Source organism: Falco naumanni, chromosome 4 (assembly GCF_017639655.2).
Source record: "Falco naumanni isolate bFalNau1 chromosome 4, bFalNau1.pat, whole genome shotgun sequence".
Taxonomy (NCBI): domain Eukaryota; kingdom Metazoa; phylum Chordata; class Aves; order Falconiformes; family Falconidae; genus Falco; species Falco naumanni.
Window position 1 is genome coordinate 99,181,949 of NC_054057.1, and position 21,539 is coordinate 99,203,487.

Genomic DNA, 21,539 nt, shown 5'->3' on the forward strand with positions numbered 1-21,539 from the left:
GCAGCCTGTTCCAGTGCTTGACCATCCTTTCAGCGAAGACATTTTTCTTAATATCCAATTTAAACCTCCCCTGGCGCAACTTGAGGCCGTTTCCTCTTGTCCTATTGCTTGTTACCTGGGAGAAGAGACCGACCCCAGCCCAGCCCAGCCTGCTTTCAGGCAGTTGTAGAGAGCGATAAGGTCCCCCCTGAGCCTCCTTTTCTCCAGGCTGAACCACCCCAGCTCCCTCAGCTGCTCCTCATCAGACCTGTGCCCCAGCCCCTTCCCCAGCCCCTGCCCGGCTCTGGACACGCTCCAGCCCCTCAGTGTCTGTCTGGGAGTGAGGGGCCCAAACCTGAACCCAGGGTCCGAGGTGCGGCCACACCAGTGCCCACTGCAGTAGGATGGTCACTGCCCTGGCCCTGCTGGCCACACTGTTCATGACAGTGGCCACACGTACCGTGACAGTTCATCTTCTATGGGAGAGAGAAAGAAACAATCATTTCCATTCTTTAAGGACACATTGCCTTTTAGCTATGCACAAACTGCTCCATTGCCTGGATTTTTTTTCTTACTGCCAGTTTTCAATACCAGCTTTGCAATTTATCCAGGTTATGCTGAGATCTCTTTTCCTGTGCACTCCCTCCTGAAGGGCCTCCAGGCAGCCTGCTGCAGTGCAGCCTCCTCTCAGGGAACCCTTCTATTTTCCTGCATATTTATTTCTTGTTACTGTCTCAGAAATGGCAAATTCTTGTTTTCTTCCTCAAGCTAGCGGTACCGTCACACTGGCCCTGGGTGATTCCCTTCTCAGGAATTCTCTTCTGCCTGTCCAGGTATTTCTCTATATTTAGATAATTTCCCAAAATGATCTAAAACTGCCGTAGAGTGACTGCTTTTGCGTTGATAAAAGCATCACATGAAACCTGTGAGTCGGACATGACACCAGGGATATGCAGGCTTATGGAAATGGGGAAAAATGCAAAATTATCAGCAACACGATAACTGTGGTGTGTTCCAACACACCATGACCACGTGCTCTCATGGACCTTGTTGGTTCCCACCGCAGCCCACGAGATCTGCGGGCACCCCATGGGCACGTGCAGCCAAGGTGTGCAGGGGCGCTGCCGGGTGTGCAGCTCTGCCAGCATTCCCTAACGCCGGCTGGCAATGACCTACCCGGGCAGCACCCACACCTGCCCAAATACCAGCCTGCATGAACATCAGGGTGCAAACGGGTTCAGGGCCAGGCTTCTTCCAACTTGCCATCCCCTGCCTTTCCTTCAGCAGACCAGGATCCACTAGCTGAATTGCAAACAGCACTCAAGACGCATGAGGCTGCGAGCTTCTGACTGCAGCAGAAGAAAACAGCAGAGTAAGCAAAGAAAGCCCACAAATAACGTCAGAAAGATGCTACTGCCTCCCAAACACTGGCAACCCCGAGCCACCGTAGGATGTGATGCTGTGCAGTAGGGACCAGAATACCAAGCAGCACGTCCATAGGACACCCTATTGCTCTAATCACCTATTGAGGTACCTATTGCCGTGGCAGGGTGAGAGAGCCACAGAGCATCTTTAAGCTTCCAGATTCATCCCTAACGCACCCTCCCTTGCCCGTCAGCTGTTCTGACTTGTTGCTCCTCATGGCTGCTGGGCTTGGTTCACTGAGGCTCAGCCTTAATATTACAGTTATGCAAAACTACATACAATTTCTTATCCTCTGTTTAGTTTCTCATGTTGAAGCACGGTGAGTCCCACCTGTTCCACCTCCTTCCCTGACAAAGCAGTTTCCAGTGAGAAACCAGCAGGTCTGCAGCAGCAGCAGCGGCACAGGTTCGTTGATGGCCGGTGGGCAGCGGGGGGACCCCTCCCGTGGGGCTCGTACCGCTGTAGCCAGCGGGGCCTAAACTGCCATCCTGTGCCCACTGGGCACCAGCCCAGACCGGGCAGGGGCGGCAGGGGCAGCCCCCCTTCACCCACGGCAGGCCCGGCCTGCACAGCACAGCCCTGTGTCCCGGCTGGCAGCGCAGGCCGCAGCAGGGCCGCGGGCAGTGCCATAGCGGCGCCCTAACGCAGCTGGGAAAACCTTCAGCCAGGCGAACCCGGGGCCGGCTTAAAAAAAAAAAAAAAAAAAAAAAACCACAAAAAAAACCCCACACCAAAAAAAAAAAACCCACAAAAAAAAAAAAAAAAAAAAAAAAAAAAACACAAAAATGACACATGGGGGCGAAGGGCAGGGTGCCGCTCAGCGGGCGCCGGACGCGCAGCCGGCAGCAGACGAGCGGCCCGCGCCGGGAGCAGCCCGCCCGGCCGTCCGCGCCCCGCCGGCCCCGGGAGGGCCCCGCGCCCCGCCCGCCCGCCCCGGGAACACCCACGGGCCGGGCAAGGTCCCGCCGCGGCCGCCCGGAGCCGGGGCCCAGCCGGAGGGCGCCCGGAGGAGCCAGGTACGTGGGAGCTGCGCTCGCCCGCGGCGGCCGGGCCCCGGGGCCTCCCGGCGGCTGCGCCCGCGGCCGCTCAAGGGCAGCGCGGGGGCGGTGGGTCCCGCCGTGGGGCCGCCCTGCCCCGGGCCGGCGGGCAGCCGGGGCCCGGGCTCTGAAACGGGGCCCGGGCTCTGAACCGGGGCGGGAGGAACGGCTGACTGCTGACGGGAGCTTCCAGAGTGGAAATCTCTTGGAGTATTAAAAAGTAGTTCAGGAAGGCCGGCAGCCTCGTCAAGGGAAGAGCCTGCTTTGTTTTCCAGATACCACGGGGTTTTCTTATTAGTAGCATCCTGCCCACATCCTGCTAACGTGGGAATTACCGGGTCGCAGCCGCTGCCAGCCGAGCCCGTGGGACAGGGGACAGGGGGAGCCCGTGGTTCACAGGGACCCCGTGGGACAGGGGGCCGGCCTGGGGCGCAGGGGCCAGGCACGTTAACACACACCTGTGGGATACTCCAGCAGTAACTTTTCATAAAATATCAGGAACAGACTGGTTAAACAACAATAGTTATGTTTTAAAACATACCAGAAAACCCGCATTTTGAGCTCTTAAAAGTGCCCTAAATTTTCATTGTCTCTATTATTGCAGTGGGGACAAGGCAGCACCTAAATATCCACACCAGCCCTGTACAGGTACAACGCCTTGGCCAACCCGCTGCAAGTGCTGGAGGTACACCCAGCACCCTCGCCCAGCACCCACTGGAAGGTGCCAGTGCCCAGCAAGCCCCGGCCCGTGCCAGAGCCACGCAGCTTCCAGGATGGCTCTGCTGGAGACCAGCAAGTCCTCACTGGGCTCAGTCCTCGGCAGCGTGAATCCTGACCTTGCCAGCGAGAGGCAAACAGCCTCCTTCAGCGTGGAAAAGCTCACGGCCTGGCTGGACGGCGGCGTGGAGCACACTCTGATTCGGAGGGCGGTGGGTGAGTGAGCCTCATGAGGCCCCCGGCTGTCCCGCTACTTGTGCTCCTCCTTTGCAGCATGGCGCACTTTGCGCTGCTGGGTATTTGCTTGTCACCCATCTCTTTAAAAAAGTGGGTGTGGAGATGGAGTTCCCTGTTAGTGTCAATCAACACAGCTCCTCTGCAGCCACCCCCCCCCCTCCCCCCCCCCCGCTATCTGAAGCTTTTCCCCTTTCCTGCTCCCATCCCCAGTATCTCTGGCAAGTCTGGATAAACAAGGACTGAGGGTCGCACAGGCGAGCGAGCATCTCTGTGGGAGGGGGCTGCGCATGGGGGCTAGCCCTGCTGCTCAGCAATGCACGCCAGGCGTGAACTGCAGCCAGTGACCCTCCTGGGCAGGCTCATTCAGGTGGGGAATTCCTTGCATAGGTTGGCTTAGCCAGGCTGAACTGCTCTCACTTACAGTGGGTATCCCAAAATAGGACTGTGTGCTCAAAGGAACAGAGGGAAAAAGAATATCTCTTTTGTCTCTGTAACTACATCCGTATTATACTCTTTATCAAATGAAAGCAGCACAGGCCACTGGGATTTGCACACTTCACGGTGCAACTGGAGTTCAGTATAACTTTAAGTAATTAGACTTGGACTCAAGGTTTCAAGGCAGAAAGGGAGCAGCAGGAGTGTTCAGGCTGACAAAACGAGCAAGCCCAAGAGTTGCTTCACAGTTCTGCGAAGGGCTGGTAAAGTCCCGAGCGGGACACCCAGCAGCTCCAGCTGTTAGCCACCCTCTGCACAAAGTCCAGCTAACCTCAGCTCTTGCTGCTGTCAGGGCACTGAAACAGCAATTAGAGACAGAAGGATCTATGGCATTTTCTGCCTTAGGCACGCAGTCATCTCCAACAGCCTGACCAGGGACGGTGCCTTACCCTGCAGGGTCACCATTTCCACTCCACAGACCCCTCTCCCAGGCCCACTTGGCTCCCTTCCCCTCCTCCTTCCCCAAACTTGCTGCTTTTCCGACTTCGGCCTGGCAGCCATCAGAGCCAGCACCAGCAAAATAAAACTTGTCTGCAGTCACCCTAAAAAGCCACAGCATCACTGTCCACAACCCCAGTCCTGCCCGCTCCTCCCCAGTGGGGCTCGAGGCACTGCCTGCACCTCCCCAGGCCCAGGAGAACCAACTCTTCTGTGTTATTTTGCAGTCGAAGCTATTGAATCTGACCCCGTATTTAGCAGAGAAAACCAGTATTTCCAGACCCAGAATGAGAGGTACGAAGCAGCAGTCAGAAAGGCTGTTCATCTCCAGAAAAAGATGCACGAGATGGGATGGACTGAGAATGGACCTGAATTTAAGTACATTTACAGGTGATTTTTATTGATCTTTTTAATGTACAACTGGTTTTTTGTTAGAAGTTGTGTATTTCAAGAAGAATCAGCTTTAGCAAAGGCTGGGAGAGGCCAACAGTTGACAGATAAGGTTTTGATACAAACGTGCTGCAGGTTTTTACTTTAGCAGCACACTTGGGAAAAGGGAAAATGATGATACATGACAGGGAACTTCTCAAAGAGCAGCACATGGGTACAGCGTGATAGATCACAGCAGTTCACATCCCCAGTGTGATATTTCCACTTCAGCACGCTCCTTACTTGTGCTACAGCTCTCAGAGCACCCATCAGACATTTTAAAATGTATAAGCAGAATTGGAAGTAATGCTGTTTCAGTTACATTACTGACTTCCACATTAAATTAAAGACATTTTCTCTATCTAGGAAACCCATACTGTATTAAAAAAAAACAACAAACCAACACCTTAGTTTGTAGGTAAATTGAATAAAATATTTCTCACAATCCTTTCCTTAAAAAAGTTTCTTAGCACTTTGCATGGGGTTGAGCTCCACATTTTAATTGCTTGCCCCTCCTTCTTTCCCCCTTTGCTAAATAAATTACTGGCTTGCTGTTGCTGTTTGGTGGGGTTCCATACCCAGTAAGAAGGCGCAAGTTCAAAAGTGTCACTCAAAAGGGCAATACCTGCACTGCACAAATCACTGCTGACACTCAAAGTAACTGCCGAATATTTCATGGAATCATAGAACCATAGCACAGTACGGGTTGGAAGGGACCTTTAAAGGTAATAATAGTCCAAGCACCCTGCAATGAGCAGGGACATCTTCAACTAGACCGTGTTGCTCAAAGCCCCGTTCAACCTGACCTTGAGCATTTCCAGGGATGGGGCATCTACCACCTGTGGTGGTTTAACCCCAGCCAGAAATGATGTACCAGGCAGCCGCTCGCTCACTCCCCCTCCTGCCCCCCACCGAGGGATGGGGAGGAGGATCAGAAAGGAATATGAACTATAGGGTTGAGATAAGAACAATTTAATAATTAAAATAAAATAGGAGGGGGGAAAATAATAATAATAACAATTATAATGAAAGGAGGGAGAAGGGGAGAGAAATAAAATCCAAAGGGAAGGGAGAAAAAAAACCCAAGTGATGCACAATACAACTGCTCACCCCCGCTGGCCGGTGCCCAGCTAGTCCACGAGCAGTGATCAGCGGGCCCTGGCCAATTCTCCCCCCAGTTTATATGCTCAGTATAATGTCCTATGGTATGGAATATCCCTCTGGCTAGTTCAGGTCAGCTGTCCTGGCTGTGTCCCCTCCCAGTTTCCCGTGCCCCTCCAGCCCTCTCGCTGGCGGGGCCTGAGAAACTGAAAAGCCCTTGACTCAGTATGAACATTACCCAGCAACAACCAAAACCATCAGTGTCCTATCAACACTGTTCTCACACCAAATCCAAAACACAGCCCTGCACCAGCTACTAAGAAGAAATTTATCCCAGCTGAAGCCAGGACACCTCCTCTCTGGGCAACCTGTTCCAGTGTTTCACCACCCTCATTGTAAAAAAATTCCTCCTTATATCTAGTCTAAGTCTACCCTCTTTTAATTTAAAACCATTACCCCTTGTCCTATTGCAACAGGCCCTGCTAAAAGCTTTGTCCCCATCCGACTAAAGATTATTTTTAATAATCTTTTAAGGTAGGGAGGTGGGGGGTTTTTAGCTCAGCCTCAAAATGTGACTGAAGTAATCAGGAAAGAAACCCTGTGAAGTAAAATAAAGATACAAAGGGCTCACAAGCTATCAGAGCCACAGGAGCTTTGGAGCTGGGCTGTGTTTTTAGGAGCTCAGCATCTGTTACTCAGAACAGATAATTCCTCCAAAAGCAAGTGAAATAATGAGCTAGCAACACTTCAGAAAACTGCTACAAAAGAAGGAACAAAAACAGCTTGGAAGAGCACTTTTCCTGCAATACCATGTTGATGCTGGATGTTGGGCAAGGTATGACAATGCAGAAATCAAAGGGCAGCAGGTGGTACTGTCTGGTGATCGACACCGTGTCACTGCCTCATTCATCACATCCCTGGAATTTCATCCATATAAAAATACCCCTTGTGCCTTCTCTGCAGAGCACTGTCAGGAGATGTCGCCTTTCTCCTTCACCGTGTCTTCATGAGAAGCATTTCAGTGCTGGGCTCCGACAAACAGATCAGCAAATGGATTCCTCTCGCCACCCAGTATCGGCTCATTGGAAGCTACGCCCAGACTGAACTGGGGCATGGTAAGGCTGCAAAGAAAACGCGGCATTTCCACAGGACAAAAGGCTTCAATTACCCCAGATTCTTGGGGGATTTCAGATCGAGCTGTCCCTGCTTCAGTGGGGCAGGGGTGGCTGTGGGGGTAAATGCTACTTGCGTGTTAGAGGTTGATGTCCTCTGTGTTCCTCTGCAAGCTGGCAAAACCAAAGCCAGTGCATCTCCAATGTGGAAAAAATAACAGAGTGAGCATGAAAGCTCATGGTTAGACAACAGGCACTCACCATCGGTGGAGGGGATCAGCCAGGCAGCTTGCCCAAGCTGGTGGTTGTCACCATGAACCAGGCAGCTTGCCTGAGTACCATGTGGCTCAAGAGATCTTTGCAGGAGATGGTGTGGGGTTGCTGGGAGCATTGTGCCAGGGTTCTCATCAGGAGGGTAAACCACAAAACCCTGGTAATACCCACAGCAGCCTCCAGGGATCCTCCACTCTTTCCATCCTTGTGATACACCAGGAATTCTTCTTGTTTGTTTTTGGTTTTTTTTCTTAAGGAACGTATCTTCAAGGTTTAGAAACAACAGCAGTCTTTGATACCACTACACAGGAGTTTATACTGAACACACCAAAGATCTCTGCCATGAAGTGGTGGCCTGGAGACAGTAAGTATCACACAAAACATTTTGGTTTTTCTCATTTGCTTCCTTCAGTTACTTGGTCTGCCTGGTCAAGCTCTGTGTTTGGGGGCCAGGTGCTAGCAGAGGACTTCAGTAAGGGATGCACATATTGGGAGGCAAGTAAGAGACCAAAGGGTTTTGTACAAGTTCAAAGGCCAGAAGGGAGCCACCACCACCTATCAAAAGCCCTTGGGTGGCAGGGCTGGAGAACTTCACTCAGGGAAACTCCTGCTGCTGCAGGAATCTATCTTATCTTCTTTGTAAATAAGAGGCAGACAACCAAAAACTGCAGGGAGGTCATCAGCATAAAGGATTCAAGTCATCAGCCAGTCTCGACATAAAGAATTCATGTGAAATTCATGGCTCCCTTCAGGAAGGTATTTCACAGAAAATAACTGGAGTTACTCGAACAGCTACAGCACTTCCCACTCTCTCAGCACAGTATGAACTTTAACTATTTATTTTTTCTCATCTGCTGATGCAAACTGTTTATCCAAGCCTCACGGGCAGCAGCAGAGGCAGGAGGATAACACAACATCTGAGAGCCAAGAGCAGGCTCAGGGCACAGATGCAGGCGATTTCCAGCTTCCAGCAACTGTGGATACACCTATGCTGACCCATATATTAGCAAGACCTAACACGCAATGAGCGCTGCTGTTAACTGTGAAAACCTTGTCTTAAGGGAATGGGGCTGTTTTTCTTCTTGCAGTGGGAAGGTCAGCAACCCACACAGTGGTCTTTGCTCAGCTGTATGTCCATGGGAAGTGCTACGGCGTGCATCCCTTCATTGTGCAGATACGCAGCCTTCAGGACCATTCACTCTGTCCAGGTCAGTGACCCCAGACACTGCAGCACTGTGCTCTGCTTATTTTGTTCTTAAATGTTTTCTAAAACATTGAGCCCAGGGAGAGTTGTAACTGCCAAAACCAAAGACAGATACCCAAGGCACAGTTATCATTAACCCCAATTTTTCACCTAAAGGAAGCTTTAACGTATCCTCAGGCATATCCAGACCAAACCTTCTTCTTAACCAGAAGCCTGGGCTGCTCTAACCACCTCTGCCTTAACACCTCAGTTCTGATCCTGGCCAACATCGATAACAGATGGATCACGGAAACAAACTACCACAAGGCATTCAAATGCCTGTTTCATCCCTCAAGCGAGATCGCCCGTGCTGGAAAGAGGCGGAGCTGAACGTGCCCTTCCTTTGAGATCCCCAGCCTGACCCAAAATGGGGAGAAAAAAGTTCAAGTAGAAGTAAGCAGGCTATATTTTCTTCTACTGCAGGCATAATTGCAGGAGACATCGGTCCCAAAATGAGTTTTGAGCACATTGACAACGGCTACCTCATGCTGCAGAATGTGCGCATCCCCAGGGAGAACATGCTGAACAAGTTTTGCGAGGTATGTGTGGACTCGCATCATGGACTCGCCTGCGAGACTCTCACAAGTCTCTGCAGTTTACCAAGGGCAGGTTACCTGAATCCTAAATGAAACTCCATGTCAGGAATTCCATGTTCAGAGGTTAGGGTTTACAGGGCAGGCAGAACCTATCTGAGCCAGAAGCAGTAAAAGTTTGTCTTTTCAAACGGCTATGTTTCATCCGTCATACAGAAAAATATTTAAGTTTGCATCCATTGAAGGATTTTGATGTCCGTTTTATTCTATGCATACAGATTACACAACAATCCTAGTACTGTGTATTGAAGAAAGCGGCACCTAACATCCTCTCTCTGCTGTAGGTTCAACCAGATGGCACCTATGTAAGACAGGGGTCACAGAAGATTAACTATTTCACAATGACTACAGTGCGCATTTCCCTGATGGCAGATGAAGTTATAATACCTCTAATGAAAGCTTGCACCATCGCCATCCGATACTCCGTGGTTCGCCGGCAGTCCAAGTTAAAGCCTGGGTAATGCCACTCAGGTCCACAGTGGTGGGAAGGGGACAGTACACCACGTTGCCCACACCAGTCTGTATTTCAGCTTTTCATCTTATCTTTCAGCACATCACTGGCTTATGTCCTGGCCCAGATAGGGTATTACAAACATGCTTCCCCATTATTTACATTGAACGAGCTTCAGTCAAAGTACAGCAGAATGTTTACTGTTCCTTCTAAGATACATTTCATAGTTGGAATAGTTCAGCAGTTCACACAGGCAACTTGTTTTTCTTATAACTAGCCCACCCGTGGTAATCCCGTAACTCAGCAGAATCCAGACAAAGCAGACAAGTTGCCGAATTCTTAGCCTGTAGCACCCTATGAGTGGGTGCGACATTAGAATACCTTCCAACACCCACAATTCCAGTAGCCACACTGTGACACTGAATTTTATTAGTCTGGTAAGAATCCCTGTAATTTTTATATAGATATTTTCATTTGCATGGATTTCAAAAATTTCCACTTCAGTCTTCTTTCAAAAGCAAGCAGAGCCTAATGAGATCGTGGTTTGGTTCAAACGCAAACCAAACACAAGAGCACAGCATGCTGAACTGCTGCAATAACCAGTTCCATCATTTGAAGCCCTGCGTGTACTAACCACAGCAAAAGTGGCAAAGAACATCCAAAAAAAGCTCAGAAAGCTTAAAATAATTTAGACTTCAATATGTCCAGGAAAACCTATCTACACCCAGGGCCACAAAGAATCAGTTTGAAAAGCAAAAGTTTTTCAGGGTGCAGTGCCACCACCTCCCTTCGAGCACCTAACAACTTGCTGTCCTTGAAGGTTTCATCATCCTCCTCTCCCGCAGTCCCTGTTCCCCTTCTGTACCGACTGCACGCACAGAGCCTTTTCTACTGTTAGGCTGGTTCACCAACACAGCAGGAAAAAAAACCCAACCCACACTTTTTTTTCCTAGTCAGACTTGTTTCTCTAACAGCCTTAGCAAGCTGGGCAGATTTGCCGCCACGACATCAGCTCAGTCCCATTCACACACTGCTGCTTGGTAGTGAAAATGCCATTTTTCATTATGCAGTAGGTAAACTAACAGTAGCTACGCCCGTCTCCACACTTTCCCTACTTCATCAGCTGTCTTCCAACAGGGAAGAAGAAGCAAAAATCCTTGACTACCAGACTCAGCAAGAGAAATTGCTGCCCCCGTTGGCAGCAGCCTATGCCTTTCATTTCATCAACGACTACCTGCAGGAGCTATTCAACAAGGCGTACAGCGAGATCCAGAACAAGAACTTTGACACACTGCCAGAGGTGAGCTGCAGCAGGATTAGCTCGTACAGCATTTCTCACCTCTCAGTATCGAAGTATTTTAGCAAACTGGACAAGCATTCCTCTCACCCCTAGGTAACTGGAGAAAGAGGAAACACTGAGATCAAGCTGTGTGTCCTAGGTCCAGAACCAGTGAACAACAGCATTTGCCTCACCGCCCCAAATTTTCTGTTTTTGGGAACTATTGCAGAGTGAAAAGTCCTTGAAAAGCATGTCTGTTTGGTAAAAGCCTTGTTCCAAGTACCTGGTGGCACAAAGCGTTATTTCACAACTTCATCTATGAATGCACATGCAAATATGCACTTCTGAGCCAAAACCAAAAATGTTACTTTTAGATAGAACATAAGATTTTGCAACTGGAAGCCTGAAATGAAAACACTCTGAACAAGGGTGGCCAAAGCCACTGCTGGTTGAGAGAAACCAAAAATGCATAAACTGACCACAGCGTGCCCAGCATGAGGGTGTGCAGCATCCCAGGCAGAAACTGAAGGTCAAGCTCAGGGAGCTGGGTGCTGCACCAACAAGCAAAGGAGGATCTGACAGGGATTTCATGCCCAGAAATGGCACAAAATTTAAAAAGGAAACTTGATCTGAGGATTACTTTAGAACACTTCCACTATTAACACCCTGCATTTTTTATATATATATTTAATTAATTTTTTTTTTCCCCAAAAAACAGCTCCATGCATTTTCTTCAGGCTTTAAAGCCTTGGTTACTCAGTATTGCACTTCAGCAGTGGACATCTGCCTCCGGGCCTGCGGGGGACATGGGTACTCCTTGCTGAGCGGACTCCCTTCCTTGTATACTAAATTAGTTGCCTCTTGTATTTATGAAGGAGAGAACACCATTTTGCTCCTGCAAACTGCCAGGTAACAATTCAAATGTGTTCACCTAAAAGCCTGCCCTCTCATTTATTCAACCTCTACCACTTCTTCTCCAAAACCAGTAAAACCAGCTACTCCTTTCTCACAGCACCTTCTAAAAATACAGCTCAGGACATAAACTATTCACGTCTTCTGTCTAACAGGCATGGAGGTGCATGGGAATCGGATTATCTCTCTATTTTTGGTTTTGGGACATATGCAGGTGCTGTTCTGCATAACCTCATTTTCCTCTTTCCCTAGTAGGGCAGCAAAAGCATTGCTATACAAGTTTTGCAGTTTATTTTTTGTTAAGCAACCAATGTAACACAATATTGTTACTTTGTGTGCGAGGTTGATTCAGAGAAGGCAAAGTTGTTGGACACAAAGCGGATGAGTCATGCTCCAAGAACACCACTCTCCTCCAAACAAACAGACTGCTGATTATCCAGAGTAGAAGAAATACAGAAGAAAGAAACCACAGCTGCTTGAACTTTTAATAACGCGTGGTTTTACTAGAAGGAGAAAACCAGTACACTTCCCAGGGACAGAGGTGCTACCACATAGCTCTGCTTGTGTGCAGACACTTCTGCATTCGTTATTGCCTCTTCTTACAAGATAAATAGCAAGGTCAAGAGGTGTCAAAAACATAAGGGCATGGGGAATGCTCCTTGGACACACGTTTAGCTCCAAGAAAGGGTCTTAGGTTTGTTAACACAACATGACTGTGTGTTGGAGACCACAGAGGGTAAGACCAAAGCAGCATTAAGACTCAGGCTGCAAAGCTGATATGTGTATGACGACTGTGCTGCTGAGACTGCCAATAGCCACAGCAAGTTTCTTCCTAAAAATTCATCACTACAGATTGCTGTACCCTTAAACACAGTAGACAGGCTACCCCTGAGACCCATCACAGATTAGGTTATCGCAAATAACATGCTAAACAAAAGGTCATTACTTGTTTGGGTCCAGTTCTGGACCACTGATGGGGTGGGTCACACCTTGCTGCTCCACACCCAAGCCCGCTTTACTGTTTGCATGACCATTTGCTGCGTGGGGATCACAACCATGCCTGGCTCTGATTCTTACCCTCTTCCCAGGTTCCTGGTTAAATGCTTCAAGGCAGCCAACACTGGCCAGCCTGTTCCGCCATCTGTCACTTACCTGGCTGCAGTGAAACCCGAGAAGTGTCCAGCCAAGAACAAGCTGGATTTTCTCTGTCCAGATATTTACACTAAGGCCTATCAACACATGGCAGTCAGGTCAGTACGGAGGACGGGAGACGGGGTTTCTCTCTTTGACATCAGAAATGTGTTAGGAGTTCAACTTCTTCCTTGCTTTGAAGGGAGGTAAAATAACACAAGTTACACAAGAATTGACACCATCTGCTCCTGAAAGAGAAGACTCACACAGGATTAACAGCCACATCAAATGTTCAATACGAAGCTTTCACATTTAGAACATCAGAAGTTTTAAAGCCATGTGCTACCAAACAACTATAATCCACGGAGCTGATTCTATCCTGAGCTGATGGCACTAAAGTAAATTCCAGACCACATCACTGAGTTGCCGTCCAGTAAAACCTGGCAACTGTATCCTGTGCAATTCTATGAAGTTAAAATCTCACATACCTGTGAAACTGATGTTTGTTTTCAATTACCACAGCAAACATAGAGCCTCTCATTCTGCCCATAGCCTTTCAACTACACATTCAGCTACTCAACACAATAGTATCATGAGCGTTCTCATGAGTATTGCATGCACAGTCATGGGCCATATAGGCATCATCTCTAAAAAACCAGGTAAATGGATAGGACAACCCTGCTGTCATTCAAATCAGTGTAAAAACAGAGCCAGAGCCATTCTTCCAAAAGCTTCAGCCTCAATGGGAACAGGGATTTGGGTACCTGTGTAGAAAAGTAGAAACATAATGTAACATCAGTCCAATATTATCACCACTTTATTTTGTTTTGCAAACTCTCCTTACACACACCCAACCCAAGAAGAACTCAGCAGACCCCCTAGTAAACTACTCTGGAAGCTGAGAAGGTAGAAATCCTTCAGTCCAGGGTGGTCTGGGTGCTTCTCCCAGTTTGTACTTAGATTTTGCATAATCTAAAGTTTACTCATACTGAGTGTGGATAACTTCAAATGTCAGAAATGCCATTTTTGCCATTTGATCACACACGAGTATGAAATGACTGCATGTGGGCTACTGTATTCATACACAATATGCTTTTATAATTTTCCAGACTTGTAAGCAGCACAGCAGCTAAACTACAGGACTTGGTTCAGTCTGGAGTCAAAAAGCACGACGCGTGGAACCAGTGCACAGTGCAGCTCACGCAGGCTGCGAAGGTTAGCAAAATTTATCTGCTTATTTGATGCCTGTCTTTATGATACAATATGCAACAGAAACAGCATGATTAGCTTGAAGTCTCAGTGCTGTTTTTGTTTTCTGTTAGTATCTAAGGGACACCACAAAGACTAGGGCACCACTGTGGTCTGCATGCTGGGAAAATCGTAGTAAGAAACAACTCCTGATCTGAAGAATTTGCCATCTGACTAGGCCAGTTGGAAAAAAGACTAAAGGGAGTAGAAATGAAAGGGAGGGGGAAAAAAACCAAACCCAATTAAAAAAAAGCCATGCACTGTTACAGTGCCACTACTGGCAGAATCAGACCTCCCATACCCTGCAACAAGAATCCACCATCTCCAGCTAATGCTCATCTTTTTGTAAGAACCCAGTGTTTCTGGCTCCCAGAAGAAAGCCTCCCAAAGCCTACTGAAAGCTGGTGGAGGAGTCACAGCAAGGTGAAGCATGCCTGGTTTTCCTTACATGTACCACTTACAAGGAAAGCTAACTGCAGGGAAAACAACAAAAAGCAGTGATAAGTGCAATGTTAATTACTACTGAAAGAAAAATCAAATTGAAGTCAAGTTAGTAAGATTCAAAACCAATTTCCAGTTCACATGGATTAGACAGGCAACCAGCATGCCTTCAGCTGAAGCAGGATCAGGACAGCAGCATCTGTTCCACAAAACAAGTGTTAGTACAGAACTAAGCTGAAAAGAAAGCAAGAGGGGAGAAAAGCCCTAAATTTAAATGAAAACCAAAACCACTGATACTTTAGAATCTCCAATTAGTATGCAATTAAGCGCAATTCCTCTACAATTATGGTGAAGGTCTTCCTTCCTTCCTTCCTGAGCCAAGGAAAGGAAAATTTTAAACAGATCCATGGGTTACTTTAACATTCATTCAATTTTTAATGAAAAACATCTTGCTGTAATCTACTGTTCAGCCAGAGCCAATCCAAATTGAAATGGACTTAGCAAGAAGCCCCTGACAAAGAAAAAGGAACCCTACCTAACTGTGGTGATACCATCTTGGTGGTTTCATAGTAGGGTATAGCCCCATTGTAGTCAGTAAATTAGACAAAGTCCTTGACAAGTCAAATTCTTTCTCAGCAACAGCAGAGATCCTTCCAAAACCATTGGAAGCACTAATCCACTCATATTAGTAAGCGTGATCATAATCCTTCCAAACAAGAACTCACTGAGTAAGGGAGCAAAGACCTGATCTCAGCAGCAGCATTTTTTTGTGGTCACCTGTCTGCTGTGCGTCACCCCCATTTTCAATTACACAGATTCAGTGGAAGCAGCAAGTATTCAATACTGTAAGCTTGAAAAAAAGAGCAGAAAAACTGTGTAATTGCCTCAAAACTAAAGAAAACCACCTATAAAGTGACTTTGTAAAATTACTTTCCCAGTAAATAGTTTAAATGTAAATGTATTTTTAGCGGAATGAAAATGAAGCAAAATTTCAGATTACCTCTAGAAAAGGCTGACTAGCGCTTCTTGCACACAAACCCGAAGAAGCCATTCCCTCCTCCTCCCACTCATGGCTGAGGTCTCTGGACTGAAAAGCAGGGGAGACCACATGTTAGAGGACGAGCTGGAATAGAGCTCGCTCTAAGAAGTGAGAAGAAGAACCTAGACACCGGACTAGTCAGAAACTATTTCTGAAGATCCTAACACATGCAGAGGGCTGGGTGTAGTATTGTCAGTAGTGACTGTGCTGCTGTTCTTTAGGAAATGGGATCTGGGCCCCCAAAGTTTCTTACATACTTAAGGAAAAGTCACCCAAGCCCTTGAGTTTCCCCCATAACATTAAAACCTTGATAGCCTGCTGCTTTCTTGGGGCACTTCTGTATTTACTTCATATTCCACACCTTCCCCGGAGACTCACCCACACGACTGGCACAGCAGCGATATGAGCTGACGCCTGCCAGCTCTCAGCCGAGCAGCTCAGGCACTGGGTACGGCTTTGCTGCAGACTCCACAAGGATTCATTGCTTGAGCAGACACCCAGCTTCTCAGGCAGGTTCTGCAGTCCACGCTGGCCTCCACCACCGCTTGACCATGCCAGCAAGGAAGAGCTGCAGCGCAGGTGTGCCATGCTTACACCCACAGCTGGCAGGAGAACTAGGGGAGCGAACTCATGCAGATACCAACACCACCAGCCACCCACAGCAATGTCAGCATGACAGGAGTCACCCCCACAAACAGGTGGAGTCAGGCTGCTTCATTTGCTGTGGACCTCAGCTAGTACTCCTGTAACGCGGCAGTTAAGAGACTCTACTAGTGGCTGACCCAGAAATTATCAGTTTACTTAAACCCACAAAAGCGAGAGGTAAGTTTTGTTGTCCTTCTGTTCTGGATGCTTTCAGAGCTGAAGCCCTACAGACACCGAGCCCAATATGACATGAACCCAAGGTCTTCAGTGGAAGAGTTTTCTCCTGTTGATGTGTAACAAAGATTCACTTGCTATGTGTCAACACAAGCGCATTCCAGTGGTTTCCATCACACAAACTCTTTGGGGTATTCACCAGAAATATTTAGAATTAAGTACTACCATGATTTCTGAAGCGGTTTTCTGGAGTTTACAAATACCACAGAGATGAATATTTACAACCCCAATTCTTCTCTACTGTTGCTGCAAGGCATGAATGCAAAAGGCCTGGCCAACCAGCATACAAAGAATACAGACTGGAAAAGTGCCACGGAAATGAAAAGGTTTTATATTCTTTGCAAGAATGTTTGAGTCACTTAGCCTACTAAAAGTGTTTTGAGGTGCTTTCACTGTTGATTGTGTTTGTTTTCCAGGCTCACTGCCACTACATCACAGTGAAAAACTTTGTAGAAACCGTGGAAAAACTTGAGACCAAGGCTGGCATCCAGAAGATTATGAAACATCTTTGTGACCTCTTTGCATTACACGGGATCTTCTCAAATGCAGGACTCTTCTTGCATGACGGATACATATCTGGAGCTCAAATGGACATGGTCACAGCATCATACCTGGACCTCCTGGCTGTTGTTCGGTGAGCAGCTGCTCTAGCATGAGAGGAAATACACAGCTATTCAGTTTGTCCCTGTGAAAGATATAAAATGGTGCTGCTGTACCTATGGCAACATTTCCAAAGCCAATTCACCTCATTCAGTTTTTGTTTTCGTTGGCTGCCAGCACTAGAAATTGATTGAAACATCTACACAGAGCTTGTTCTCACAGCAAAACAGACCTAAGTGTCCAGCTCCTCTGCAATCTCTAAATTAAAGTTCTGTAACATGAAATCTTAAATTATAGATCAAGAAATCCTGAACACTCTACCACTTGCTGTAGCGCAAAAGCAGGATAATATGTAGTCAGAGCAGCACTGGCAGGAGGCAGCCACAGCAACCGATCATATGCTGCAAAACCTGCTTAAGCCACAGCTAATACAGCCTACACTGTTGCCATGGCTGAGTTGCAACTGGTACCCAAACAATCCTGCCTACAGCTAGTTCAGATGCATCTGCTCGAGACCAGTTATGACTATGTGAATTCTGAGATATGCTAAGGTTTTAACTCACCACAACACTCATTAAGGCCTTTTGACGAAGGGTTCATCTTCCACTGATCAGTGCTGTTTGTTAAGAACAGATTAATTTACAGTGCAAAGTAGTGAGTTGCAACTGTATGTAAAATTCTACTTAAGCTACCTTAGAAAGGTAGAAAAATAAGAACACACCGTAACAGAGCTGAACAGGACTGAGCCGAACAGCAAGCATTTTCAGAACTGATCACAGAATTCAAGGTTAAGCAATAAGCTTAACATGATGTTTTCAAAAACCTAACCCACTGTTGTCTCTGGAATTCATTGCCACTTCTCTGTGTTAGTCCACGCCTTGTTAACAGGCTTCAAGAATGGAGTGGGTGTTTACTGGGTAATTAAAAGTCAGTTATTTACAATTAGTAGAAAGGATACAAACACTTCCCAGTCTGTAGCAAAAACCCATCCTTTCCCAAACGCCCAAGCAGCCCTTTCCTAAAAGGAACTGGAAGATGCAAACCACTTTGCATCCTTGTACCTCAGGGATGACTGACAGCCAGCATGACTTCCTACACCCAGGAAAATGGGAAAACAAGGAAAAAGAAACCATCTCTTGCTCAGAAGATGCTGTCATTACATACTTGTCCTTACACTCTAGCTATCTGTTGCTGACTGCTGCCAAATTGGCCCCTGGGCTAAATAAATGAGCCGTTGCTGCTGTTCAGGGTTGCTTTGTTCTTACAGACAGAGTAGAACACCTCGACACCCCTTGATGAGGTAATAGAAATACTTTAGAGTAGATGAAGGCTGGAGATCAGCAAAGCACATCAATCTAGTAGCAACCTTATTCCATTTTGTAAAACAAACACATACAGCATAAGAAAAAAGGAAAAAAAAAAACACAGCAAAGGCCAAAAGAACTGGCAGTGTCTGCTGAGAAAACACCTGACATGAGACTGAGTCCTAAATTAGGGAATTAGGGATGGAGCCCAGGTGGTTACAAGACCCTGCGAATATACCCATTCAACAGCACAGACAACTCAGGGCATTAGTAGAACACACCTCTGAGGAATCGAAACAAGTAGGATTTTCCCCACAGCACAGGCAAGAGGGAAAACTGGCACAGGCTTTTTAGGCTGAAGAACCTGGACAACTGACTTTCAAGTTCACCTTTGACTTAATTGCTGCCCTTACAAAGCAATACTCACTTCAGTAATACAAATGTCATTTATCTGCTCCATAGGAAGGATGCCGTTCCACTAGTGGACGCTTTTGATTTCACAGATAAGAGCTTGAATTCTGCGCTTGGCAGTTACGACGGACAAGTTTACCAACGGCTTTACGAGTGGGCTCAGAAGTCACCGACCAACAAGCAGGTATGGATGCTGGACTACAGCCAGGCAACTTCTGCATTAACCAGAGCAGAAATTGTTTGTTTTTCTTTTAATAAAAGCAATTCAGATAAAAGCAAGTAGAATAAGAGCTTTTAATTCTTAGTATCTCAGTCTGAACAATCACCTGTGATACTCCAGTTATGCCACCTGTAATCTTAGCTCAGGCATTTAACCTCCCAGCCCCCAGAGTACTAGAGCTTGTACCAGGGAGCTGGACGGTCACCTGCCACCAATGTGGTTTTAGTTTTTAAACTTGTATCAGTGAGGTTACATTGTACAAAACAAGGTAACACAAAAGTCTGTTTACATACTTTACAATTATGGAACAACACTGGGTGGCTGCAAGAGCCCCTAAATGCAGGGTATTTTCCAAGAACTGGTACTTTTACTAGTGCAATACTTAAATTTTTCTTAACAGTATGTTTAACCAGAAAGCGTATAAATGTTAAACAAGGCAATTTCATCCCTCATGGTCTTCAGCACTTTACTTTCATTTAATTCGTCCATATTGTGGAGTAATGTAAAATTCTGCATGATGTAAATAACTACTGCTGTGTCTGAAAACTCATTTTGCCTTAAGTGAGATTTTTACTGTAGTAATCAGCAACCCTTTGAAACTACAGCTGAACACAAAATTCGCCTTCAGCAAACATTCAAGTTGAAGCATATTTTTTGAAGTTAAATAGTATGCTGTCCCATTTGGGATAAGTGTTATGTATTGGTTATAAAGGACAGCACATGCTATAGGGAAAGAGATCTTACACATGGCAGAAGTAGCCAGTGGTTTGGTTTTGTTGTGTTTTGTGGGGCTTTTTTAAACAGCCTAGCTTTCTATATTTCAGAGATCATTCTTAAGAAAAAAATTAGTGTTTTCCTTCTTCATTACTATTAATTCCCTTCCACATTCTCTTTCTGAATAGATGAGCCCAGCCTACGAGAGGTATTTGAAGCCACTTCTCCACAACACGCTATCAAAATTATGAAGACCGTGATCTAAGTGAACACCACACATTTCCTCCTGTTCTTTGTGCAGCAGTAGATTTATGAAGCATCAGTAGTTACTAATCAAAATTAATAACCAGTTACTACTTGCAGTTGCAACAAGTGTGAAACAAGATGCTTAGCCAGTCATTTGCATTTAATCAGACAGAAGCCAAAGCTGAGTGGTACCCACTGCTATGAGGCAATCTACTTGAAAATCACCTAGGCTTTGCCATTTTCTAACCAGAAGCGTCCCAGTAGCATCAAAACTATGCCATCTGGCTTTCTTATTCTTTTTTCTAAATCCACTATATGACAATTAAGGAAAAAAAATCCAAACCACATTATGAGCTCCCCTTCAGTGAGTTTACAATTACAGTGTGTGAAACTGTACAGTGCCTTCAAAAACAAACCCCAGAAACCCAAACTTTACAAAAAAAATCAAAATTTATATTACAAAGTACATCTGTTTGGACAATTAAAATAGTTGTTACATTGCTCAGCAGTGGAGTACTCCTGGCTAATGAAGATTCAGAGAAAGCTGATGCCAGCTCCTGCCTGCAGAATTTACTTCCCCATTAATAGTCGCTCATACTGTCTTTCTATAAATCTCAGGCTCCAATAAAGTATATTATTTGGAATACTGCTTCTCTAATTATTATACTTTGTAATTACAGAAAGGGCAGGCTAATCCAGGCCAGTCATTAATTTGCTAGTAAATGAAGTGTTGCAAAGAACATCTTGTGATTATAATTCAATGCCAGTTAACACACGATATTTCTTACCAAGTGTTGCAGGAAAGAAACAACCACGTTTCCTGAGCTCCATCAGTTCAGCTTTTCTTTCCCTCCTTAAAGGTAGAATAAAGCTCTTACTGCCTCTTACTACAAAAGTCAAAAACCCTGTAATATATGAAGAGGGGGAGAAAGAACATGACAGAGAAATACACCCAGGGCGGGCGGGCCTTTTGAATGAGATGGGATTGAAAGCTCCCATCTTCAAGAACCAGCAACCACCACAGAAATCCAGACCCCCTCTTACATCCCCAAAACGCTGTGGTCTGCACAGCCCAGTGTGAAGCAGTTGTAATAAGGACTTGCAACAGGCAGTTGTGACAAGAACTTCACAGGAGAACAAGATCCATTCATCAAAGTGGGTATCAACTCTCTTATTCCCCAAAGCATTCAAGCTAGAACATAACCAGAAATTCTATTAATAACTATGGCGAAGCACCCAAGACAAGCAGAAATGGCCATACAAAATCGACTGAAAACACAGAACTTGACTCCCTTGACTTGGAGCATCATCAGAACCAGCACCCTACCGTTAGTAAGTCATTAGATAAATTGCTGACAAACCAGATAACGCTACTTAGCGGATACAAGTGTTTAGGCTCTGTGTTCCCGCCAACCCTATCCCTTTAGCCAGTACAAGTACTTGCCATTTTTTTAGTCATAAAGCACTTTTCAAAACACAAGCTTTTTCTATAATGCTGAGGACAGTTGACTCAACAGATTAATATAAAAAGGAACAAAGTACATTGGTAATAGAGGAGAATGGAGCCCTACCAGAGCATCTCAGC

General features: G+C 46.3%; 1 protein-coding gene across 2 annotated transcripts; it reads left to right on the top strand.

Annotated features, from left to right (window-relative positions):
- Positions 1-2,293: 2,293 nt before the first annotated feature.
- On the top strand, positions 2,294-20,598 carry ACOX2 (acyl-CoA oxidase 2). Of its 2 annotated transcripts, none has more exons than XM_040590760.1 (15): positions 2,294-2,420; positions 3,090-3,374; positions 4,556-4,718; positions 6,822-6,973; positions 7,500-7,607; positions 8,332-8,451; positions 8,910-9,025; positions 9,364-9,536; positions 10,668-10,830; positions 11,528-11,718; positions 12,810-12,971; positions 13,962-14,067; positions 16,876-17,093; positions 18,826-18,958; positions 19,897-20,598. In XM_040590760.1, exons 2-15 carry the CDS (start codon positions 3,215-3,217, stop codon positions 19,957-19,959), a joined length of 2,028 nt encoding a protein of 675 aa, XP_040446694.1. In that variant the 5' UTR covers positions 2,294-2,420; positions 3,090-3,214; the 3' UTR covers positions 19,960-20,598. The 2 variants fall into 2 exon arrangements, with proteins under 2 accessions (XP_040446694.1, XP_040446693.1); XM_040590759.1 differs by having other exon boundaries at positions 2,338-2,420; positions 3,085-3,374.
- Positions 20,599-21,539: the final 941 nt, after the last annotated feature.